A 26681-nucleotide genomic window follows, 5' to 3' on the forward strand; every position below is an offset into this window, starting at 1 on the left:
TTGTGTGTATGGCCACTGTGAATTAGCTGGCTCCAGGGTACCTAACACCAATAATCTCATGACACAAGACATAATTCAATTCTAGGATAGTATAACACTATCCTAGATTTATTCATTCAACTAGGGGAAACCTACCAGCATTAAAAATAGTGAATAAATAAAGCTTGGTTTCAAATGTTTTAATATACTTTATTACAAAGGTACACATAAATTGTCCTAGTTACCACGGGCCACTAGCTACTAGGAATTGAACTTAATCTAGTTACTTAAATCCTAGGCAGAATGTTTGAGTGACTACATATTCATAAGTTACTACTTGTTACTCACTTCAGCATTGCACATGAAAAAAGTTCAAAAAAAACACACAAGAACACTTAAAACATATAAAAGTGAGGCTTTCTTTAAAGCTGGCTACCCTCTGGATGCTGTTTAAAAGGAGCAGATACCGTCTCTATAACTCATCATGTTTAAATGTGAATTCTCTGGCAGATATAAATCCATCTTTGTCTTCATCTTCTTTATCAAAAATATCTTCCACCAAAACATCATGGTGACTTTCATTCACCACTGCACCATGCTTCTCAAACTCCTTCTTTAAATATACTTTAACCTATAAAAGGATAGAAGTCATTAATAAGTCTGATTCATAAGACAGCCTCATTGAATCGGTCACTATTACAGACATGAATTAGCAATTAACTCTATATAATTTAAATACATACACTTAACTATGTTTATATAGATTTAAATAACTACTAAACAATTACTTTTGCTAGATCAGTAAAGACAGTAAAAGAACTGTAAGATCTTTATCCCCTTGAAAATTGTTGTAATACTGTACAACAGAGAAACAGCATATTGTTCACAGGCAAACAAAAGGTTTATATTATGTATATATGCTCCTTATATAAAATAGAATGCCTACAACACCAACAGAAATAAAAAAAGTATAAAGCATACTATCTGTTCTTAATGTGTATAAATAAACTCAAATATTTGAATCCAAAGAATTGCCAGATTTCACCTCGCCCCACCCCACACCGAGCATCAGTATTCCATTTATTTCTCTTCAGATGGACTAATGACTGCATTTTTCATCAGGGTAAGCATATGCGTGTCTGATAATGATCCTTCCATGTGGAGGAAGCCTGATTGTATGCAATGGTCAGAATCTACTGCAAAGTCTAGCCTGGTGAATGCTTAGCCTACATCATCCAGATGTTTAAAAAACAAAATAAAACACTGTTGCCAACTACTCACTAGATCCACTACAATGCAATTCAATCTCTATTTTCATATTTCTGCCCCTTCTCTTACGCTAGCAATTCAAACTTCTTTCCACACTTCTCAACATGCACTCACACAACATAGGGCAGTTTTAAGATTAAAGATTTAAAGAGTAATGCAGTAGTTTCCCTTTTTTTAAGAATCATTTTGTTTGGAACACAATGTGAATGTAGGAATGCGAACTGCAATGTGCAGGAATGATAAACAAGGTACATGAATTTTGTATTCAAACCAGTATAAACATTTTTTAAAAGGTTCATAAAATTTGCTACAGATTGATGCATAAATGTATGTCCAGGATATATCACTGTGTAAATAAAGCAAGATGTCAAATGGCATTTTCTATTTGTATGTTTTTGTTGATTGCCTTTGAGTTGAGCATGACTCATAGCGACACTATGAACAAAAGGCCTGAAGCCTTTCTATAACTATCGACATTTATCAAAGTTCATAGAGTTTCCAGTGTTGTTGTTTAGAAAGTGGATGCCACCCCTGCTTCCAAACCTGTCTTAAACTGGGAGCTCCACCAAACACTATCCACCCTGGGTAACCGCTATGACATTTGACACCACAATGGCACAAGGTTCAGCATCAGAGCAACCCCTGGTTACCTCAGTACAGCAACTGACAGAAGAGTGCTGTACCATTTATAGAATGCTCCTCCAAAATAATAACAGCCAACTTTAAAAGGCCCTCCCCAAGACCTGTTGACTCTAAATAAGAGACATAAATTTAAACAAAACAAAACAAAACCCACAAAACCCCAACCAATATAGTATGTTGTTGTTAGGTGCCTTTGAGTCACCTGTGATATATAGCGATCCTATGTACAGCAGCTCTGAACTCTTCCCTGTTCTGAGCTAGTCTTACTAATTTGGACACATCAACTACCATTGCCGCAAATATTGTATCAATCCATCTCATCCAGGGTCTTCCTCTCCTGTGCTGTTAATATAAAAAAAGTATGATACTTTTTGTGCTCAAATTTGCAAAGAAATCAGAAAAATACATTAAAAACTAATAAAATATGTCAAGTGGTTTTTTTGAGGGATAGGAACAGCAGGGTATAAAAAACATGAGTGAGAAAAACCTGTCTTAAAAATTAACTTTATTTTGTGCATTTTAACTATGTAAATGTATTTTACACATTAAAGTTTTTTAAACAGAGAATTAAAATTTATCCTGAGCAGAAAAAAGGCCCTCTGACTGGTACTCTATGAGATAGGAATTTAGTGGTTGTGGATTGGGATGGTTTATAATAGCATAACTGGTGGCTTAGAGGCAAGAAGCTGTGCTGCAATCCTAAAGGCACATGGTTTGAGGCCACCAGCTCCTTGATGAGAAAAGGGTGAGCAATCTTCTCCCATGGGAGGAACTGCCTCTGAAAACTTGCTGGAGGATCAGCTATGGGTTGGTTCCAACTCAATGGTACACAACAATTAAGACTTAATCATTTCCCCCAGAGGTGCACGGTTCAAATCCACCAGGTGCTCTGCTGAAGAAGGAGGGACAATCGCCTCCTGTACCAGTCAGATTCAATTTGACGGTACACACATAAAAACAAAACAAAACAAAACAAAACAAAAAAACCCCCACGACTTAATCATTTCCTAGTCATCAGCATTAGACTAAGAAGCCACCGTGGCCTAAATGGTTAAAAGATTGTCTTCCTGTCAAACATTCTTCTAGGTGGTATAGCACTGGTCTGTGCGTTGCTGTACAGAGGTAACTCGTGGTTGCTGTGATGCTGAAGACTGTGACAGTGGTGTGCCAATCGTGGTAATGGGTACCCATGGCGGACAGTGTTGGCTGGAGCTTCCCGACTAAATCAAGCCTGGAAGCAGGAGCGGCATCCACTTCCGAAATGGCTTGCCTCTGGAAACTCTATGTACGGAACAGTGCTCAGGCTGTTCGTTCATAGGGTCGCTATGAGTCATCCACGACTCAATGGCATCAAACAACAACAACAACAACAATGAAAAGTAGGTAGTTCAAACCCAGCAGAGGCTCCTAAGGAGAAAAGACCTAACGATTGGTTGCTATCAAGATTACAACCCAAGAAATCCTTTCCTATAGTGTTGCTAAATTGAAATTCACTCAGTGGTAAGCAACAATGGTATTAAACGTATGAAGCTTAAATGGAGACTTCTTTAATTGAAACAGAGAGTTCTAGTGGCCTAGTGAGAGAGGTGGTTTCAATCCACTAGCTCTTCCATTGGAGAAAGATGGGTACTTTTCTCTCATTTGATTTGTAGTTTCTGAAGACCCACTGAAGTGTCAGCTATAGGTTGATTCTGACTTGGTACAGTTCACCAAAACATTAAATCATAAAAGATTTATTTTAAATACAAAAATCAAATGCCTTTCAGGAAGTATTCTGTATCCTATTAGAATAACTATTATGATTAGAGTATACATTAAAGAAAATACAATTTAAATGGGTTTTCAGTGGAAGATACCCATCTCTCCTCCCCTCACTGAGGAAGGAGAAGCTGAAGTGTGTGTGTGTGTGAGGAGGGGTGAGGATTTTTCCTATAGTTCCTATAGAACACCATCTCTAAAATGGGTATTATTACCCACAGGGGATGAACATAGTGCTCTATTGTGAGGAGAAAGGGAAAGAGGAGAACTTTGTATTGCTTTATCTCTTATTTAAAAAAAACATCTACTTTTGTTGATTTTTACTATTGTGAATAACAATAGTGCACACATATTTCTTTCTAAGTTAAACATCTATTTTACTACGAGTTGGTGCCAAGTAAAGAGTTTATTGTTCAAAATGGCTTCCCAAGCCATTTGATTTTGACTTTGCCATGTGGATGGGTGGGAATATGTGAATAGGGTGTGTTAGCCTATTCACAAGGGGACTGGCTAGCCTCCCTATTCCACAAGGAGACTGGTTAGTCTCACTATTAAATTAAGTGCATCCAGCAGCAGAATGGAGAAACCTTACCCTCAGCAAAGGAGAAGCACGAGAATGTAGGGTATCCTTCAGGCCAGAAATTCTTGTGCCAGCCAGACCAGGGTCTACAGGAGCAGCAGCCACCACAGAGAACTGGAGACCTGCTGTGAGGCGGAGTAGACCTTGGGATTGCTACTCCACTGAACTAGAGCTAGGAACCTTTGCCCAAGTCTGTTAGACAATAAGGGGAGTTGGGGAGAGAGGTTGGGAGGGGAGAGCTCTAACCGGCAGGATGAGAGCTCTGTAATACTGGCCTAAAGCCTCGAGCTTCAAGACCACAGGTACCTGCAAGCACATTTTGAAAGCTGTGCTGACTATATTCTGTTACCAACCTAAATTATAACCTTTTGACTTCCTCTAATATGGTTCTGTTGACTATGAGCTATCACACTGGATTTTGAACCAGTAAAGCAGTAAGATTGGTGTTTCGATGAGTAGGAAGAGGTGTGAGGCATGTCTGACATCATGGTAATTGGTTTTCTATTATTGATGCTGTTGATGGGTACGGTTCCCCTTTGTGAAGCTGGTAAAAGTCAGATGTGGCCATCCCCACACAGCTCTTGAACTTTATACAATTGGCTTAATTAATCACAAAAGTTTAGTACCAACTGTCACCTACAGCAAATAATTTAAAATTTCAATAGACTGACAAGTTTATTTTTTTTGTACCAAAAAATATTTACATGAAAATTAATAAAATAGTGAGCAGATAGAAAAGAAATACTGATCTTAAAAATAAGACCAAAACGAAACCTAACTACAGCAAGGATGCCATTCCACAGGCTCCTTCCTGCAATAACTTGCTTCTGCACCACTCCTTCTCCAACCTCTCAGTGTAAACACTTATATCTATAATTTCTAAACACAGTAAGTGTTTTTATTATGACATGAATTAAGCTGTGCTTGACGAGCAAGAGCCATGTGAGGACAGCCATGTCTAATCATTACCAACATCACAAAGGGGAACTGTAACATCAGTAACACTCTTTCTACTCACCTCAACACTGTTGTTGTTGTTGTTATGTGCCGTTGAGTCTCTTGCGACTCATAGCAACCTTATATACAACAGCTCTAAACGCTGCTCTGTCCTGTGCCAGTTTCATTGCCTCCGACACACTCATCCTGATTGTCCCAGTCACCGAATCAATCCATCTCCCAGAGGGCCTCCCCCTCCTGCGCCTGCCCTCCACCCTCCCAAGCATGATGTCCCTCTCCAAGGACCGGTCTCTCCTCACAACATATCCAAAGTATGTCAGATGGAGCCTCAGAATCCTTGCCTCCAAGGAGCCACCCGGTTTAACCCTCTCCAGGATGAATCTGTTTGTTTTCTTAGCAGTCCATAGCACATTCAGCACTCTTCTCCAACACCAAAGCTCAAAAGCATCAATTCTCCTTCTATCCTCCTTGGTCATTGTCCAGCTCTCCGATGCATAACAAGTGATTGTAAAGACACACCATTGCTCTTGAGTACTTTAGAGAGGTCCCTAACAGCAGACTTTCTCATGGCAATACGTCTTTTAATTTCCTGGCTGCTGGTGCCAAGAGTGTTCATTGTGGAGCCAAGCAAACTAAAACTGTTAACTATCTCAATCTCGTCACCACCCATACTGGTGCTGCCAATTGGTCCAGTGCTGAGAATCATTGTCTTCTTGACATTGAGCCTTAATCCATATTGAAGGCTGTAGTCCCTGACCCTCAGGAGCAAGCGCTTCAGGTCCTCCTCAGTTTCAGCAAGCAGGGTTGTGTTATCTGCATAACACAGATTGTTTATGGATCTTCCACCAATCCTGATGCCACATTTCTCCTCATATAGTCCAGCCTCCCGGATGATCTGTTCTGCATACAGGTTGAAACGGTATGGAGACAGGACACATCCTTGCGTACGCCCTTCCCAATTTTGAACCATGCAGTGTTTCCTTCCTCTGTTCTGACAACTGCCTCTTGGTTCAAGTATAAGTTTCATATTAGCATGATCAAGTGTTCTGGGATTCCTATTCTTCTCAGAGTCAGCCAGTTTGTTATGATCCACACAGTCAAACACCTTTGCATAATCAATGAAGCACAGATATACATTCCTCTAGTACTCCCTGCTTTCTGCCAAGATCCATCTAACATTAGCTACAATATCCCTAGTACCACGACCCCTTCTAAACCCTTCTGGCAGTTCTCTGCTGATGTGCTATTCCAGCAGTTTTTGGATAATCTTCAGCAGAATCTTGCTTGCATGTGAAATCAATGATATTGTTCTGTAGTTTCCACACTCTGTTGGGTCACCCTTCTTTGGAATGGGAACAAATATAGATCTCTTCCAGTCAATCGGCCAAGTGGTTGTTCTCCAGATTTCTTGACACAACTTGGTGAGCATGTCCAGGGCAGCATCTGTTAGCTGAAATATGTCAATTAGTATATCATCTATTCCTGGGGCCTTATTTTTGGCTATTTCTTTTAAAGTAGTTTGAACTTCTTCCTTCATCACCATAGGCTCTTGCTCACGTGTTGTTTCGTTAAATTCTTTTGTGTCAAAAAAAAAAAAATTCTTTTGTGTCTGCCAATTCCTTTCGATACAATGACTCAGTATATTCTTTCCATCTTCTTTTGATATCTCCTGGATCATTTAATATTCTGCCTAAAGCATCCTTGATATTAGCAACTCGAGGTTTGAATTTGTTCTTCAGTTCCTTGAGCTTAAGAAATGCTGAGTGAGTTCGACTCTTTTGGTTTTCTGACTCCAACTCCTTGCACATTTCATTGTAATATTTTGCTTTGTCATCCCGAGCTGCCTTTTAAAATTTTCTGTTCAGCTCTTTAGTATCTTGAATTCTTCCTTGTGCTTTGGCTTCTCTGTGCTCCAGTGCAATCTTCAGAGTTTCTTCTGATATCCATTTTGGTCTTTTCTTCCTCTTCTGTCTTTGTAATGATACCCTTGATATAATCCCACAACTCATCTGGTCTTCGTTCATTCGTGTTCAAGGCCTCAAACCTGTTCTTGAGATGGTTCTGAAATTCAGGCGGGATAGACTCAAAGTTATATTTTTGTTCTCGTGGATTCAGTTTAATTTTCCTCAGCTTCAGCTTGAACTTGCATATGAATAGTTGGTGGTCTGTTCCACAATCAGCTCCGGGCCTTGTTTTCACAGCTCATATTGAGCTTGTCCAGCGGTTCCTTCCACAGATGTAATCAATCTGATTCCTATGCATACCATCTGGTGAGATCCATGTGTATAATCCGCATTTATGTCTCTTAAAAAATGTATTTGCGATGAATAAGTCAATGATTGTGCAAAATTCAATCATTCTATCTCCAACTCCATTTCTGTTTCTGAGTCCATGTTTTCCAACTACTGATTCTTCTTCTCTGTTCCCAACTTTTGCATTCCAGTCACCAATTATTATCAATGCATCTTGATTGCATGTTTGATTGATCTCTGACTGTAAAAGTTGGTAGAAATCTTCTATTTCCTCTTCTTTGGCTCTGGTTGTTGGTGCATATATCTGAATGATAGTGGTATTCACTGGACTTCCTTGTATGCGTATGGATATTATCCTGTCACTCACAATATTGTACTTCAAGACGGATCTAGAAATGGCTTTTCTAACTATGAAAGCAACCCCATTTTCCCTCACCTTTTCATCTCCAGAGTAGTATATCATAGCATCATCCGATTCAAAATGCCCCTTGCTGGTCCATCTCATCTCACCAATGCCTAGTATGTCAATATTTATGCGTGCCATTTCCTCTTTAACAATATCTAATTTTCCCACATTCATGGTTCTCACATTCCATGTTCTAATCACTAGTGTCTGCTTACAACTGTTCCTCTTCCTTTGTATTTCCATACTCAGTTGCCCTTTCTGTCATTCTATGTGTGTTCTGTCGTACATAGGGTTTTCAGAGGCCTGCTATTTTGGAATTGGATCTTAACACTAATCTTACTGATTTGCTGGGTCCAAAATTTTATATAGTAGCTTACAGATCACACAGAGGTCATTATCCAGGTTAGTAGTAGAATGCAGTCAAGAGAGCTTCAGAAATGTGCACACAGGTACCTCAAGCCTTGAGCCTTGCAGCTTTAGGCCAGTATTCTCAAGTTTCCAGTCTGCCAATATTGGCTTCCTACTCCTAGTTGTCCAACAAAGTTCTCAGTCTTGTCAATATATTGGCTCTTCCTCCACCATCCTCTACACCCATCCCAAGGTCCCATATTATGTCAAGTTTCCAGTTTAACCACAGCTGCTGTTGCCTAAGGTGTAGCTGCAGTGAGATGGGTGTCCTGCATTCTCTTCCTTCTTCAATGGCCCCAGAAAGTCTACTTTTGTAGCTAGATCTGGTCAGTTTATTGGTGAGACCAGCTAATCCTCCTGTAAACTTTTGAGACTGGCCAATCCCTGTGTGAAATAGTGAGACAGGCAATCCCCTTGTGGATAGGCTAACATGCCCTATTCGCATAGTCTCATCTGTCTACACAGTCAGGTCAGATTCAGATAGGTAGGAAAAGTCATATTGAAAGATAAACTCCATAAATGTTGTTGATTGATGCTGAGTTAAGCATGACTCATAGTAACCCTATGAACAAAAGACCTGAAGCCTTTCTATAACTACTGGCGTTTCTTTGTTTTCTTTCTATCACCTTCTCCCTTCCCTGATTGGCTAACTCTCAATGGAAGATGTTATTCTCATCGGTCAGCCCTGAGGGATTATTTTTTTCCATTTTCACCAGCTGACTAGAAAAATCACAGATGTCTCCAGTATACCAGAAAGGTCTGGTAAGCCCTTCACTGTAAGTCTACCTCTAAACCACAGCAGGGAGTGTTTCTTTTGTTTCACAGTTTCCTCCAAGCCACACACAGGTTGTCTGTCATCAAGGCAGTTCCAACACCCAGCAACCTTCCAATGGGTTTCTGAGGCTGTAAATCTTAATGGGAGGAATCTGTTCATCTTTGTCCCAAAGAGTGGTTGGGATTTGAACTGCCAGAAATGTGAAGTCTTTTGGCTACCTGCACAACATTTATGAGCTATCCCACCAGAGCAAGGGAGTTTGTAAAAATCAAAAGCAAACCCACTGCCATTGAATGTACTTAGACTCATGTGACTCTGTGTCAGGTTTTCAAGGCTGTAAATCTTAATGAGAGGAGACAGCCTCACCTTTCTCCCACAAAGTAGCTCGTGAGTTTGAGACATCTATCTTTTTTTGGTTGACAGCCCAACTACTTTAACCTACAATGTCTCCAAAGTTCCCTTATGTACCAAGTCTTCTTGAAGGAGTCCCTAGATTGTGTAAAAATGGCTAAAGTTCTCAGGAAGTAACTGCAAGGTTAGAGTCAAGTCCACACAGCAACACTTTATAGGAAGAGCTTAACAATCTATATTTTTTTCAAACTTTTAAAATTCTTATTTATGTGTGTATGTATTGTCAAATCAGAAGATCTGACTGGTACAGAGGAGACTGTCTCTTCTTCTCCAGCAGAGCAGCTGATCGATTCGAACCATACACCTCTGGGATTGCAGTGCAGCTTCTTGCCACTAGGCCACCAGATCTCGCCAACAATCTATTTTTCACAAATCAGCTATTGAAAGCTCTATAGATCATAGTTCTTCTCTGATGCAAGTGAGTCAGGACTGACTCATCAGTCAGTAGGTTTTATTTTTGTTGTGGGTTTTGTTTTTTTTAGTTTATTCCAATTATTCTCAAAGCATGGCCTTCTGACCTCTATTACCTGGGAGCATGTTAGAAATGCAAAATCTTGAGCTCTTCCCCAGACCTACTATCTCAGGAACTCTTGTGGTAGAATGCAGGCTGTGGCTGGGGAGAAGCAGCCTGCTACTCTGTGCTTTACAGGTGAGCCTGCAGCGCACTCAAGTCGGTTGCTCTTTTGGGCTATTCCAGGAAGAAGTAATGTTGTGAAGCAATTAAATAACTCTGTGACTAGGTAGAGAGCTTCATTTATGACTAGCCAGGCCAGAATGGATGTGTGTGAGAAGGCAAAACACAAAGTGAGAGATATCCACCATACCTCTTCCCTCAGAGTAGTCAGCTGCACAGTACGTGTTAGCAAGGCATTAGAAGATTAAATGTTAGGAGAAAGCTACTTCCTTTTCTTTACACAAACTCAAGGATTTCAAGGGAACTGAAAAGGTTTTCCATTTTGAAAAATCCAGGCCAAAATGTCCTTTCTCCACATATTAACCTAACCCAAACTAAACTGTTAAACACAAGTTGCTTTTTGACAATTACTCAGAAGTCACCGGGATACTCATTTAGCAGCCAGACTACAGTTTTCAACAGAAACTGCCCATGTGAAACATTTTTCAGGACTACTATGTTCCTTATTGAGAGACCTGGTGACCTAGTGGTTAAGAAGCTGTGCTGCAATCCTGAAGGCATGTGGTTCAAATCCACCAGCCCCTCTGAGGGAGAAAGATGGGCAATCTCCTTCCACATGATTAACTGCCTCCAAAAACCCAGTAGAGGGTTAGCTGAGGGTCAGTTCTGACTCAACAACAACACTGTTCCTTAACTCCAAAATGGGAATTGTCTCTGCAAAGTGGTTCTTTTTAAAACCCAGGGAAAGCGTAAGGAATAGAAAAGCAGTTTTGGTGGTACAATAGTTAAGCTCTCAGCTGCATAAATTACAAGGTCAGTGGTTCGAACGCACCCCAACAGTTCCGCTGATAGAACTGGCAATCTGCTCTTATAAAGACTGCAGCCTAGAAATCCATGCTGCTGCCACACGGGGTTACTATGAGTAGAAAAAACATTTTGACAGTATTCGACAACAACACACCTTGGTAAAGCAGGAAAATATTAAATGGGTGAGTGTTTAAAGTCTACAAAACAATGATTTCATACAAAAATACCAATCCTCAAAGCCACACATTTTACTGAAACTTTAAAAAGTTCTTTAAAAGAACATTTCTTTAAAAATGGACTACTAAGTAGAGAAAGAAGAAAAGATGGTCACCTCATCTTTCGAGAGCCTCCAGTCATCATTAAGATCCATTTCCTGGAACGATTCATGGGATCTTGGTCCATTTCGAATCTCCAGGAGGTCAATGTTGAATATCAATGTACTCTCTGGGGGAATTTTACCTGATTGGAGGGAAAGGAAGGAAAACTGTGTTTAAAAAGATTCAAAAGTTCAACAGTTATAAAACTTACAATATATTCTTCTTCTATTTGTGTGAACCAGAGACTTTCTGAGATTGTCACATATGATAGAAATGATTTATACTTTACTGATGTAAACCGTTGGAGGTTCAAGTCTACCAGAGGCACCTTGGAAGAAAGGTGTAGCAATGTGCTTCTGAAAGATCAGCTATTCAAACCCTGCAGAGTGTAGTTCTACTTGGGTACACATGAAGTTGCTGTGAGCCAGAATTTTTAGAAGAAGGAATAATGCAATCTAATAAACAAAAGACAGACTGATGTTGATTTAGCAATTAAAAAATTAGAGGGACAGATGTACCTGATGGCCTACATATTAAATTTCAAATATAATTCAAAGAAATACCCTGAAACCTATATCCATCAAGTTGATTCTGACCCACAGCAACCCTACAGATGGAGTTTGCTGTGTACTGTGGAGTTGGAACCAACCCACAGCTGACCCTCTGGTGGGAAAGACAGAGTAGAATGGCCATAAATGGTTTCTAGGCTCTAAATCTTTAAGGAGGTAGGCAGATACATCTTTCTCCTGTGGAGTGGCTAATGGGTTCAAATCATTGACTTTTTTTTCAGAGCCTTTTCATTTTATTAGGAGGAAGACAAAATAAGCATTTGACTGCTACATTAAAACTCTACAAAAAGGACACAAAGAAAATTAAGGACTAAATATCCAGCTTCAGGCAACAAAACAATAAACAGGTGCATAACATATCATTTCTTTGGCTTAACATGTCTTTGAACAAATAATCGACTTTTTGATTACCAACTTAAGTTTTTCTACATTGTCCTTATTTAATCGGTAAATGTTGTTGTGTATCCTAGAGTCAGAATCAACCCATAGCTAACACTTCAGCAGGTTTTCAGAGGCAGTTAATTGCAAAGAAGGAGATTGCCCATCCTTCTTCCATGGAGCAACTGATGGCCTTGAATTGTGTGCCTTTGGGAACTAACTGCTAAGAATTTCAGATTCTTATAGAATCCAGGCTGTCTGGAGTCATTGAGGTCAGATAACTTGGAATTCTTCAAGTAAACCCATTCACTGCCCACAAGCTGGCTCTACCTCACAGCAATCCTCCATCCTCCATCCAATTTCCGAGGCTGGAAATTTCAATAGGAGGAAACTATTCATCTTTCTCCTGTGGAGAAGCTGGTAGATTTGAACCCCTGGAAATGTATAGCTGCCGGGTTAGCAGTTCAACTCACTAGGGACTTCATCAACAGAGCTTCCAGAAGCAGTCTGTAAACTCTGAGCCAACTTTTTCCCTGAGGTCATCTTTGTTCCAAACATAAATGTGGCCCACATACAAAAGAATGTTTGTATTCAGCATTATATTATTTTAAAGATTATCTGTAAGTAATATAATTGATAACAGCAACTCAAAAGTATAAATGTATTCATGAGAACTTGAGGGGGGGATAATTTGTGTTAATGATTGCAAACTCATTTGAAAAAGGCTGGAGAGGAAGGTGGTACAGTGTACAGCTTAATGTAACTAATGTCACTGAAATGAAAATGCAGAAATTGTTGAAGAGGTGTACATTTTGCTGTGCTTGTTTTCACTGAAAAAGATAAAATATTCACTGCATGTTAAGACTGACTTAAAAGGCTTGAGAGAAGTCAGAATTCATTATTATATTACAAATGATAAAGTGCTGATCGAGAAGTACATATAGAATTATCCTTTGTACCACTGGGAGGCAGTATAAAATTAAGTGAGCTCAGGAGACATACACACTGTCTGGACTGAAGCTTGTATCAGTCACTGGTTAAGTTTCATTTTTCTCATTTGTAGATACTGTCCCACCTTTTGAGACTGTTGGAAGGATGAAGGGCAATGATCCATGTTAAATACTTAGCATTATGCACGGTAAACAATAAGGGCTTGATAAGTGTTATTTAGTTTTAATAATTCTCTTCAACAAAACTCAGCTTAGTGCTGTTGAGTCAAAACTGACACTTTGCTGCCTGTCCAGGGGGTTCTCTGAGGCTGAAGGTCACATACGAGGAGCCTGGCCCTCTTCCTCCTGCAATGCTGCTGACGGATTGGAACCTTCGGGTTGATTAGCAGTGCAATCTCCTGCAGACTATACCACCACAGCTCCCTTAATAATTCTTTTACAGACTTTAAAATAATGTAGGAATTTGAAAATTCTAAGAAATATCACCTGTGATGTTAAACTTTTCAAGATTTAGAAACAATGTTTCCATTTCCCCCATATTTATATTTAATATGCAGATTTCTAACAACTATTGCTAAATATTTCCAAGTTATTTCCATGAAAAAGCATTTTAGTCTCAAAGAGAACAGCACTTACACCATGTGTGGAAGCTTACCATTCCGTCTAGACAGAGAAGGAGCATGCATTAGGTTGTCTGCAAGACTGGAATCTTTCCAAAGAAGGCATGCAAGCATGGTACTAGACAACTACAGAGTTAGGGTTAAACACATAGAAGAGTTAGTTTCACAAATGACTCAAACTCAGATCTCTACTTGTTATATATAGCACAAATGAGATAATCATAGCAGCAATAGAATAACCAGTTACTATGATGTGTAGGTACTAAAGGTGAGACAGGAAAGATAGAGGGGAAAGTCAAAGAATACTTTTAAGCAACAGAGAAGCAGTTTCTAGATCTTTTATTCATTAAGGATTATAAATACAATAGGAATAAAAGTTGGTTAGTAAATCCTTTTCTATGTATAACATTTATGTGACAAGTTCTATTTTAGAATATATGTTGCTGTTGTTGTTAAGGGCCACTGGGCCGATCTCAGCTTATAAAAACCCTATATGCTGTTGTTAAGCGCTGTCACGTCATAGGCGACTCATAGGAACCCTATGAATGGAAGACCTGGACACTTGTATAATTTTCATCCTATCTCTAGGCTCATAGGATTTCTGGAGGCAAATTATTTTGGAAGTGGATGTCTCTCCTGCTTCCAAGCCTGTTTTAATATGGGAGCTCCACCAAACACTGTCCACCATGGGTAACCATTATCGCATTTGACACATCAGTGTCACAGTGTTCAGCTTCACACAACACTATATACAACAGAACAAATCACTGTTTTCTCCCTTAATCATAACATTGCTTATGTGAAGATTTTTGTTTCCTTAATTTTGAGGTGAAATCCATTCTGAAGGCTGTTACTGTCTTAGATCTTCATCATTAAAGGCTTCAAGTCCTCTTCACTTTCAGCAAGGGAGGTTATGTCATCTACATATCACAGATTGTTAATGAGTCTTCCCCTAATCTCAATGCCATTTTCTTCTCACATATTCAGCTTCTTAGATTCTTTGCTCAGTATTCAGATTGAGTAAGTATGGTGAAAGGATATAACTCTGCTGCACCCCTTTCCTGAATTTAAAGCTCATAGTATCCACTTATTCTGTTGGAATGAGATTCTGCATGAGCACAGTTAAGTGTTCCAGAATTCTTATTCTTTGCCATTTTATCCATCAACTGTTATGATCCATAGTTGAACAATGCTCCATATATAGAACTTTATTTTTCATTCTTAGGAAACAAGGTATAGGAATTCCAGTCCCCACTTAAAAATCACAAGGTTAGACCTAACATTTATGCTGTATTAGTGTGGTTCCCTGTGCGGTTCCAATGACTACTTAAAACACACATTATTGTTGTTATGTGCCATCGCTTCGCCTGCGACTACACCTTAAACTCTACTCTATAAACAACTTTATTATATAAGTAATGCATGTTCATTTTAAAAAAAGATGAAAAATACCTAGGAAAAAAACTATAGAAAAAACAGAATCAGAAATAAAAATAATTCCCAGTTCCACAGTTCAACAAATATTTGAATTTATTTTCTTGCTATTAATTTCCTGTACCCAAGTATTTTTCTCCAGTACTTAGTGCTAAAGCAGTCTTGTTTTCCATAGTGTCAGAACTGATCATAACTGGCCCTCTAGTGAGTTATCAGAGGCAGTAAATCCTCCAGCAGAATGTCCATCCTTCTCCCAAGCTGGTGGATTTGAACCTCACACTTTTGGGATTGCAACTCAAGTTGCACACCAGCAGATATATATAGTATAGCTGATGTATGAGGGTGTTATTTTCTATTTATATATACAGTATTGTATCATACATCTTAGATACAATTTGTAAAGTCTCTGATCATTCCATTTTTAATAACTGGGTCATGTATATTTACATACTGAAGCCAATTCCGAACATTTCCTGATGGATGCAATGCAGTGATAAACTGTCTCTATAAATCTTTCTCCTGATAACAGTTTTCTTAGATTAGATTCCAACAAAGGAACTATAAAAGTACAAAAATATTTTTAGACCACATGGCACATCATTGAACAATTCTTTGGAAAGTTTCACAGGTTCTTGCTTCAATATCAGGTCCTGCTCTGTGGCTGGGACAGACAGAGTTGTTCCAGACCAGCTTGTTTTCACCTGGTGGCACTGGAGACACTTAGCCATCTTATGCCACCATTCCATTATTTTCTTTTTAAAACAACAAGTTATCAAATGCTTTTTAAATATACTTTAAAATAAAAGTAAGAAGAACTCCTAAGCAAAACTTTGCTAGTAGAGTCTAAAATTTCAAGTCCATCTTGGAAAGCCCAAATCTGCTTAAACACCCTTTGTTTTGTTTTAATGACCTGTGTATTAAATGTTGAACAATATTTCTTTTCACATTGTTAAAACAAGGGAGAGAACAGTAGTAGAGTTCAGTATACCAGAACCTTTTCACAATGCTAGCTGAGTTACCAATATATACAGAATTTTCTTTTAAGAGTTTAGTTACTTTAAATACTAATCAAGATATGGAGAGAGACCAGTTGGCCTAGTGAACTGAAAGTGATGCTACCAAGCCAAAGGTGGTGACTCTAATCCACGGCCCTAAGGCCTGTTTTTCATTGTTTGTGTTCAGTCTTCTAGGTCGTATAGCCCTGGTGTGTCCACTTGCCATACAGAGGTAACTTGTGGTTGCTGTGAAGTTGAACATTGTGACACTGATGTGTCAAATGCAATAACGGTTACCCATGGTGAAAAGTGTTTGGTGGCACTCCCTGGATGAAACAAGCTTGGAAGCAGGAGTGGCATCCACTTCCGTAAATAGCTTGCCTCTGGAAACCCTATGAACCTTGAGAAAGGATGAAAGTCGTGCACACAAGTGTTGAGGACTTTCGTTCATAGGGTTGCTATGAGTCGCCTACAACAACAACAATCAAGATATGATTTCATTTCCCAAAGTAATGGGAGGAGTTAGTAGTTACACTAATCCAGAGAAGACCTCTACTGCTAGAGTAAGAAATGTCCAAGTCTTCTTACCTTTTCCTTCTTTCCCATAGCCAAGGGCAGGTGGAATGATGAGCTTTCTCTTCTCCCCCACGCACATTCCCATCAAGCCCAGATCCCAACCTTTCAGAACCTCCATGATGCCCAGGGTAAACCAAATGGGCTGACCATTATTATGTTTGTGACTATGATGGGGAAAAAAAAAAGATATTGTACCTCTTAGTAATTTTATTTAATAATCACTGTGGTATGCTTTTTCTACCCATCATAAGTGATTATTAGCTGGGAAGTTAATAAAAAAAATAGCTATTCATTATTTGCACACACAAATGCATATTGATTCAATCTTTCTTGATGCCATTTTCAAACAGTTGATTCAGCAAGAGAAAGGCAAAGGGAATAATAAGAGAAGCAATTAACAATTGTTTGAGGATTTACTATATACCAGTTATTACCCTAAATGTTTTGTCTCTTTTGATATTGCAATGACCCTACTACATAAGTCATGATTATTCAGGATTGTACAGAAGAAGCAACTGAGATTAAGTATTTGACCTAAAATATACATAACTCCAAAGCACAAGATTGTACCCACAACGTGATGCTATTGCAGGAAAAACAAATTACATTAAAAAAAAAAAAAAGGAAAATGGTCTATGATGAATAAAATCTTAAGGAGTATTTACTGCCAACACATATTGATATGAGGGTGTTAGGAACACAGAATCGTAAATGCCGCCTTATAAGCTTTGCCAGTTTATAGCCCACTGTCCTCTCCAACAGCTAGAGTGAGCTGCCTGTCTTCTCTGAGTCCCCACTCTAAGTCTGGTCTGCTTCTTTCCTCTGGGGTCTACAAGGGTCTCTGAAGGCCAGCCTAGAGGAGTGGCCCTCTCAGGGACAGGGGAAGTAAGAAAGGGTTAATACGAGAACATGGCTCATAAGATGAAGGAAGACCAGCCTGAGGAAACACATGCTGAGCCCAAGAAAACCAGCTGCAGGGTTTCCTTGTCATCCAATGTTGCTGTAACAGCAGGAGTAAATACAGGTGGGTGGCTTTAAAGAACAAAAGCTTATTTTCTCAGAGTTTAGGAGCCGAGAAGTGTGAATTCAGAGCCCCAGCTCCAAGAGAAGGTTCTCTTTTTGTCTGCTTTGGGATAAAAAATCCTTGATTCAACTTTTCACTGGAGATCTCCACGTGACATCAAGGTTTTCCCCTTTTGTGCTCACTTGTCTCTAACTATGCTTCTCTTTATAATACTCACAAGCTATTATAATTATTATAAAGGATGGCAAAGCTTCATCTCACATACTATGGGCACATTGTTAGGAGAGGCTATTCCTTGGAGAAGGACATCAAAGTTGGAAAGGTGGAGGGACAGCGAAGACCCTCAACCAGGTGGACTGATTGTAGCAATGGGCTCAAGTTTGTCAGAGATTGTGAGGCTGGCACAGGTTAGGACAGGATTCATATTTATTGTTCCTAGGGTTGCTATAAGTTGTACTTGACTGATAAGCACTTAGATTCATATACACTTTATAGTGATATAGCCTCATTAATATATAACAAAGAAAATCTTATCCGCCTCCCCCCCCCCACCAGGAGATTGCATCTCTATAGGGATTAAGGCTTTAACACACATTTTGGAGAGGACACAATTCAATCCATCACAAAGGGCTTGAGACTGAATACTCTTTGAGACCCAGTTAGTCCTCTTTTAGTGCAATAAAGTACTCTACTTACCCATCTCACAGGTAAGCAAGAGTAATCACTCTACTGAGCTTCAGAGGTACCATAGTTACTAAATGTAGATACAAGACAATTCTAGTTTTGGGGGAGCAGGTGAAAGTTAGATTTTCCTTATCATCAAAGTTATAGATTTTGTAAAAATAATGCAGGGATAAAAGAGTTTCCCACCTAGTACTCATTCCAGTTTTGACACTTTTTTCTTTTCTTTTCTTTTTTTACATGTTAAAGAAGTAAAGCTGTTGCTAACATAGATTATGGTTCTAGAGAGGCTAAAGGTGTTTTTTATAAATTCTATATAAACCAATCATTTGATGGATGGTACTTCTTTATAATAATTACCAACTCTTAGCAGAGACTCCATAACAAGGGTTGCCTCACTGGGTATCAGAACATTAGAAACAAACTGCTAAATGATGTCCCATGGGGGCCACCTAAGTTGGCATAAATTCCAGCTTCTGAGACTTCAAAGGAATCTGGCTGGGAGAGCTGGACAATGACTGAGGAGGACAGAAGGAGAATGTATGCCTTTGAGCTGTGGTGTTGGAGAACAGTATTGAGTTAACCATGGACTGCTAGGAAAACAAACAGGTTTGTCCTGGAGAGAGTGAAGCCGGGCTGCTCCTTGGAGGCAAGGATTCTGAAGCTTCATCTGACATATTTTCGACAAGTTGCAAGACAGGATCAGTCCTTGGAGAGGGACATGACATCATGCTTGGAAGGGTGGAGGGACAGCATAGGAGAGGAAGACTCTCGAGGAGATGGATTGATTCAGTGACGAGGGTAATGGGGGCAGGTGTGCCAGAGATGGTGAGATTGGCACAGGATAGGGCAGAGTTTAGGGCTGTTGTACATAGGGTCACTATGAGTCGCAGGTGACTTGACGGCACATAACAACAACAACAACAAAAATAAGAACACAAGTGAAAATGATAAATTCAGAAGATGATATTGTTTTAGGACCCATTATAGCACTGGCCTCTATGAGAAGAAGAAAATTTCAGAGGAGTGTTGAAAATCCTTTGGCAGTCCTTTCTGAGACATTTTGCCAGGGCTGCCTTATGTTCCTGGTGTTAACAGAATTTCAAGAAAAGTGTCTGTTCACTTCCCTAAAACCCTGGGATAGATCCTGTCTGAATGCCCAGTAAAGGCTGTGTTGTTGCTGTTGTTGGCAGGTACAGCCTGAGGGAAGCCGACTATCAAGTCGTCAGAACAGAGCAAGGGAACACTGCATGGTTCAAAATTGGGAAGGGCGTACGCCAGGGATGCATCCTATCTCCATACCTTTTCAACCTATATGCAGAACAGATTATCCGGGAGGCTGGGCTCCATGAGGAGAAATGTGGAGTCAAGATTGAAGGACGACTTATCAACAATCTGCGTTATGCAGATGACACAACCCTGCTTGCTGAAACTGAAGAGGACCTGAAGCGCCTGCTGCAGAGTGTCAAGGACTGCAGCCTACAATATGGATTGAGGCTCAATGTCAAGAAGACAAAGATTCTCACCACTGGACCAACTGGCAGCATCAGGATGGATGGTGAAGAGATTGAGATTGTACACAGCTTTAGTTTGCTTGGCTCCATAGTCAACAGTCTTGGCACCAGCAGCCAGGAAATTAAAAGGCGCATTGCCATGGGAAAGTCTGCTGTTAGGGACCTCTCCAAAGTACTGAAGAGCAATGGTGTTTCTCTGGAGACTAAGGTGTGTCTGATACAGGCCATGGTCTTCGCAATCACTTGTTATGCATCAGAAAGTTGGACAATGACCAAGGAGGATAGAAGGAGAATTGATGCCTTTGAGCTGTGGTGCTGGAGAAGAGTATTGAGAATACCATGGACTGCTAGGAAAACAAACAGATTGATCCTGGAAAGGGTTAAACCGGGTGGCTCCTTGGAGGCAAGGATTCTGAGGCTCCGTCTAACATACTTTGGACATGTTGTGAGGAGAGACCGGTCCTTAGAGAGGGACATCATGCTTGGGAGGGTGGAGGGACAGCGTAGGAGAGGAAGGCCCTCTATGAGGTGGATTGATTCAGTGACTGGGATAATTGTGATGGGAGTGTCAGAGACAGTGTGATTGGCACAGGACAGAGTGGAGTTTAGGGCTGTTGTACATAGGGTCGCTATGAGTCGCAGGCAACTGGACGGCACATAACAACAACAAACCAAATGCTGTATCAGGAAATGAGGGAAGCTTAATACAAGCTGAAGGTCACCTTGTGGTACTGGGGCATTCCCTAGGAGTCAACATTGTTCTTAGTTTGTGTCAAATGAATCCCTCTCTCTTGAGATTAGCATAAAGAGGAAGTTGGCCTTATCTGTAAAAGAGTTCACCATTATCCTTTGTTTTGTACTTCCTCATGATTTTCCTTTTTTTATCTTCCTTATGATTCTAAATAAAAATTCAGAGAAGCATGGCTTGAGGCCTTCAGTCATGGAAACTGTTGGCCCCTGTTTTTCACACTCTCTGTTCTATATCATTCCTGGTAGTCTGTCTCATTATTAATAACTATAAAATTATTTCATTCTTTGGGACCCTTGGTCTGCAACAACAGCCCAGTTGAGTAGGAGTCATAGTGACCCTATGAACAACAGATCTGAATCTTGTCCTATTCTGTGCCATGCTCACTATCTCTGATACATTTGAACTCATTGCTACATTCACTGTATCAATCCATCTCAAAACCTAGTAAAGACAGATGATCAGAAAATGAGATCTATGATGGGTCCTGCTTTATTTTAGCTCATGCCATTCTACTTGTATGTCCTCTCTTCCCTGCTATCTACTTGGAAAACCCTCATTCATCTTTCAAGACTCCATTCAATTTTAGTCCTTGGGAAATTTCCCCACCTCTCAGAGCACAACTAAATCTAGGCTCCATTATGCTCTGCCAGCAATTTTTTTCTTCCACTTATTTATTCCTTTCCTCTGTGGCCTAGATGACAAAGACCTGCTCTTCGTCATCTTTGCTTCCCCCAAAGCATGTCTTGTGGCCACTATAAAAAGGTTGGAAAGATGGATGGATAAATGAATGAATAAAGATTATTAGAAGTAAAATTTCTGAATCTGCCTAGTACCTAGCAAAGGGCTTAACCCCCAGAAAACAATAAATATAAATGGACTGAACTGCAAAAAAGCCTAACTGAAAATCATTAAACTTTTAAAATGTTTCCATGTTGTAATTTCTCTGATTAAACTAGAAATAATCATAATGTAACTACCTGAAAAGTTCTCATTGCATGAATTGTATTTACTGTCTATACTGGTAGCACCACTGAAGTCTTTGAAGTCTAAAAGGAAGCAAATCACTACTGAAATCATAGTAGTGTGTGTGCCTTGATCTAAATGTCATTAGTCAAAATTAATAGCCGACCAGTAGTATATCCTGTAAGAGGCAAATAAACAACCATTTTGGGCAAAATTGCTGTGAAACATTTTAGGCAGATATTCCGTTAAAAAAAAAAATTAGTCATTTTCCCTAAGGAACAGAATTTGAAATACGAGAATCCTTTTAAGCTTTTCCTAAATATTGCTTAATTTTATCTTGCTTTTCTTGCAGTATTTAAAAGCTTTCAGTTCTAATTTTGTCAATAAAAAACCCCAAATAACATCAGCTTCATAAAGACCACTCATTTCCAACAAGACTTTAAAGGCCTCTTCATATAAGAGTGGCTTCAAACAAAGTCCTTTCCCCAAAAGAAATAGGATCAACAAACTGGGTATTTCAGCTCGTTTTTCAGAGAGGTGAAAATAGGTACCCGTAAACTTTCTTGCGCGAGAGTGTGGGTGAGTGGGCTCTTTTATCATCTGTGGGCATAGTTACTTACGTGGAGTGAAATAGCGAGCCATCCTTTTCTAAGTAGCCTTCATAATGGACCAACATTAAGTCTCCTCCTTTGGTCTTGCGATGGCAGATGAAAGGCTTATGGAGAACTTCAATCTTCATTTCTGGTTCAGGGATTAGAGCCCCACTCAAAGAAGTGATCAACACTGTCAGGACCGCTTTCCACGCAAAAAGCCACATGTTAGTTAAGCAAGAATGAGTCCTGCAAACACAGAGAAAGGGTCCCTGACTTCAAAGAGTTAAGAATGTCGTTTAAAGCTTAGGTGCGACAGCTTCTGGCGAGTTCATGAGTCCCCCTCCCTAGCAGACGTGGCACTTTTACTAGGGACAACTTACCCAGGCACCGCAAACCCTCCTCTAAAAGAGTTAAAGTCAGACCACGGCCTGACTGGCTCTTATACAGAGAAGTGGAGAGAGCCCCTTTCCATTGGCTCACGGTCTTGTCTCTCAGACGTCCTTGAGCCAATGGCGCTGCAACACTGTAACTGGCAGCCCAGCTACGGCAACTAGTCCCACAGATGATAACATCGGGTGGTCCTAAAATTCAGCGGATGAAAGAATTTCACATCCCGAGATTTCAGGGAGAAGGAAGGAACTAACCAGAAATTCCTCGGGTTGTTTTACTCCTGTTTACCATTCAAGAAAGACATTTTACTCTCCGCTTTGGAGAGCATGCCACATTCAAGATTCCACATTCGAGACTGTAGCTATTGCTCATTAATTTATGGTATAAACTCTAACTAAAGTGCTTTAGGGTTTACAATGTACATTCCAGTGCGTGAACCTCACTTCAACTATTAGAGCAGGTTTTCATGTTGTTTAGTTTAAATCCCATTCTAAAGACGATAAATTTGGACTAGACGATGTATTCAGCTCCGAAGCAATTTTGCTCTGACTTCAAACCTCATCTTTTGATCCATCATTACACGCCATAACTTAGGTGACCTTTAGTGTAGCAGGCAAATAGTACAGATGGTAGGGACGTTGAGAGAGGAAAGAGTAATCAGGACTACCAATTACATATGTTCATTTTTTAATATCAGTTTTACATTTTTTCGCCTAATCTCGAGAACAAACACACGCTTATTACGGTCAATTTGGAAGAAACTGGAACGCACTCCAGTCCAGATATAATACAAGAGGCCAAATTTGAATTTCACATAAATAGCAAATAACTGCCCTGTATTTGTATTTGCTAAATCTGGAAAATTAAAATTTCCAGTAAATTAAAAAAAGAAATCTCTAACATGCACGTGCACAATCTTAACTTTTTTGTTTATGTTTCTGTGACATATTCCATGACTTGCTTTCGCCACTTACAGTTAACATTTTTGCTCGTCAAATATTCTTAACACAGTGCTTCTCACTCTCACGTACATAAAAATCCCCTGGGGATCTCGTTAAAATGTAGATTGTGATTCAGCAGGTATAGGAAATCCCTGGGAATCTTGTTAAAAATGCAGATTATTCGTCAGCAGATAAGGGCTAGGAGTGAGACTGCATTTTAACAAGTTCCCAGGTGATGCGACCTCCGCAAGTTGAGAGACAAAAGATACCTCAGAGTTTAAACATGTATTTAAGCCTATCACACTGTATTCAACTGTGAAAGTGCCATCATCCCGAATGCCCAAAGGTTTGTTATCTCCAGATGCGAGGATAAAATAGAAAACATTGAAATAAATATTGGATGCCGAGGACTTGAAACCTGTGGGTACCATGACGGGCCTTAACAAATTTCAGACATTGGGAAATGGGACCCGACCCTTATATAGCACCATTAAGGGTCACACTTGTTACACATTTCTCTCCAAGAGCAGCCCTCATACTTTTCTCAGTTCGAGCCGACTCACTAGCCCGAGCCCCAGCGCTTATTGCAGACTCAGTTTCCCTGCAGGCTTAGCTGGCTACGTCAGCTCCAGGAGGCTGCAACAAAACCCCGGCGTGGATTCGGGAACGAGCGCGCGAGCGGCGCACTGGGCATGCGCGAGCGTGCTCCGGGCCGGGCCGCTAAGGGTTCAGATAGCTCATCAGAGGCGCTTTTGCCGATTTGCTTCGTTGGTCTCACCGTTGTGGATCCTGAGCCGCCCTAAGGACGGCCCTGGTTCCTCGGCCTCCTTGTAGCCCGCGCGCTGGGCCTCGCCGCGCGAATCCCGGACCGACGACGCTCTCACGTGCCGAGGCCGCCGCAGTGACCCCGCCCCCGGGCCGAGGATGTGAAGCCGCCGGCCGTGCCGGCGCCGCCCCATTCAGTGGCAGTGGGCGTCTCGGCAGCGCCTAGCGATGGCCCTGCTGCCGGTGCTCGCCTCCCGGGGCCTGGGGCAGTGAGAGGACTGGCGGACGTGGAGTAGCGGCCCCGGCGTTGTGGGGGCGCGGAGGCTGCGAGCGCCATGGAGGGCGTGCTGTACAAATGGACCAACTATCTGAGCGGTGAGTGGGGCCGGGGGCGCGCGGGGGCTGCTCCTTTGTCTGCGCGGCCGCCGGGAGGCGTCTCCAGGGCGGTGTCGGGCACGCCTCCTGGGGGTCGGGATCCCTCTAGAGGCCCCGACGTGCTTCCCCCGAAGCAGTTTCCTCGCAGTACGGGCACCCCCTACCCTTGCAGCGTGCACACAGTCCTTTCTTCGGGCTGGATAAAGATTAATAGCTGCCCTTTCACGTCCAAGAAAGCTACAGGAGACCGATTTGGGGTGACTTAAATGGCACAGTGACCTTAGGGGTGAGAAAGGCACCTAATTCCCTCTGGCAGGTCACCCCAGAATCTCAGATACCGTGGAGGAAACCGGTCGCCCAGGTCGACTGGAAGGTTTGAACTAATGCCATCAGTAAGTAATCTGGAATCCCAGCGGTGAAAAGATCTTTTATTTAAAAAAAAAACCCACCAACCCTCCAAAGTCCTCATATGTATATATTGTCACCTTCCGCATCACCTGAATGAAGTAGCTGAGTTCACTGTGTGAAGTAGCTGAGTTCCAACTCAAAGCTCTGAAGTATGAACATTTTCTTATGTTTTACAGACTCAGATTAATATTAAATGAATGCAGATAGTAACGCCTGTTTCCTTGTCTTGCTGTGCAAGATGGCTTAAAATTAATATTCTCTTTCCCATTTCAATTTGTGGATGCCTCTTTTCCTATCTTAAGAAGATCGTAGTGTAACTCCTTCATTTGTGAAGGTGATTCTAGATAAGCACCTCTTCTCTCCCATTACCAGTTTTTAAAAACCTACTGTGTGCTGCAGTAAGGAGTCAGAGCAAGCATTTTGGGGTTGACCACTGACCAGGTGGTCATTAGAATCCACCTTGTGACTTCGAGGATGAGAGTTCCCACAGCTGGGGGGGTCACCATTAGTCAGACTGACTTGATAGCATCTAACAAAAATGATTGACTACTGACTGGACTTTTTTTTTTAATATTTTTTTATTTAATTTTATTATTTTTATGTGCGTGTACCGTCAAATCAGATCTGACTGGTACAGGAGGAGATTGCCCCTCCTTCCCCGGCAGAGCATCTGGTGGATTCGAACCGTGCACCTCTGGGATTGTAGTTGCAGCTTCTTGCCACTAGGCCACCAGAGCTCCCCCTGACTGGACTTTTAAGTTCAAGTCCAACCAGAGATATTGAATAAGAAAATTTTGGCAATCCAAAAATAACCAGCCATTGAAAACCGTGAGCTGCAGTCTTATTCTAATACACAGAAGGGTTACTATCTGAGACATATTTTGGAATTAAAAAAAAACAAACAACAACACCCCGCCCAAAACAAAATGGAAAACTAAGACTTTTTACTGTGAGAAATGGATTGTTGATATAGTTATTTTCAAGTAAACCTGGCAGTGACCCTGTGAACAACAGATCTGAACCCTGTTCTGGCCTGTGTCATCCTCTTCATTGCCACAGTCACTGGGTCAGTCCATCTCATTGAGGGTCTTTCTCTGATTCTTCACCTTTCCAAGCATATTGTCTCTTTCCAGGAGTAAAATATGTGAGCGAAAGCTTCATCATCCTTGCCTCCAAGGAGCATTCTGATTGTCCTTTTTCCAAGATATATCTGTTTGACCCCAGCAACAATAGCAAGTTCATCAGCAACAAACAACAAATGCTGGTGAGGTTGTGGAGAGATTGAAACTGTTATTCACTGCTGTTGGGAATGTAAAATGATGCAACCACTAGGGAACGTGGTCTAGTACTTTCTCAGAGTTAGAGAAATACCATTTGACCCAGCAATTCCACTACTGGGAATATACCCTAAAAAAACCAAAGCCACAACTCAAACAGATGTATGCACACTCATGTTTATTGTTGCTTTGTTCACAGTAGCAAAGAGATGGAAGCAACCCATGTGTCCATCAACAAAGGATTGGATAGAAAAACTATTGTATAGTCACACAGTGGAATAC

At 40.7% G+C, this 26681-nt stretch overlaps 1 protein-coding gene across 1 annotated transcript; it reads right to left on the reverse strand.

The window, feature by feature from the left end:
• Positions 1 to 451: 451 nt before the first annotated feature.
• FKBP14 (FK506 binding protein 14, 22 kDa) lies at positions 452 to 22467 on the reverse strand. Its single transcript, XM_006896127.1, has 4 exons — positions 22271 to 22467; positions 16730 to 16881; positions 11210 to 11337; positions 452 to 610 (listed from the first exon to the last, which is right to left on the reverse strand). Exons 1-4 carry the CDS (start codon positions 22465 to 22467, stop codon positions 452 to 454), a joined length of 636 nt encoding a protein of 211 aa, XP_006896189.1.
• Positions 22468 to 26681: the final 4214 nt, after the last annotated feature.

The sequence above is a fragment of the Elephantulus edwardii genome, unplaced genomic scaffold, assembly GCF_000299155.1.
Source record: "Elephantulus edwardii isolate Elephantulus edwardi_28Jun2011 unplaced genomic scaffold, EleEdw1.0 scaffold00182, whole genome shotgun sequence".
Lineage (NCBI taxonomy): Eukaryota > Metazoa > Chordata > Mammalia > Macroscelidea > Macroscelididae > Elephantulus > Elephantulus edwardii.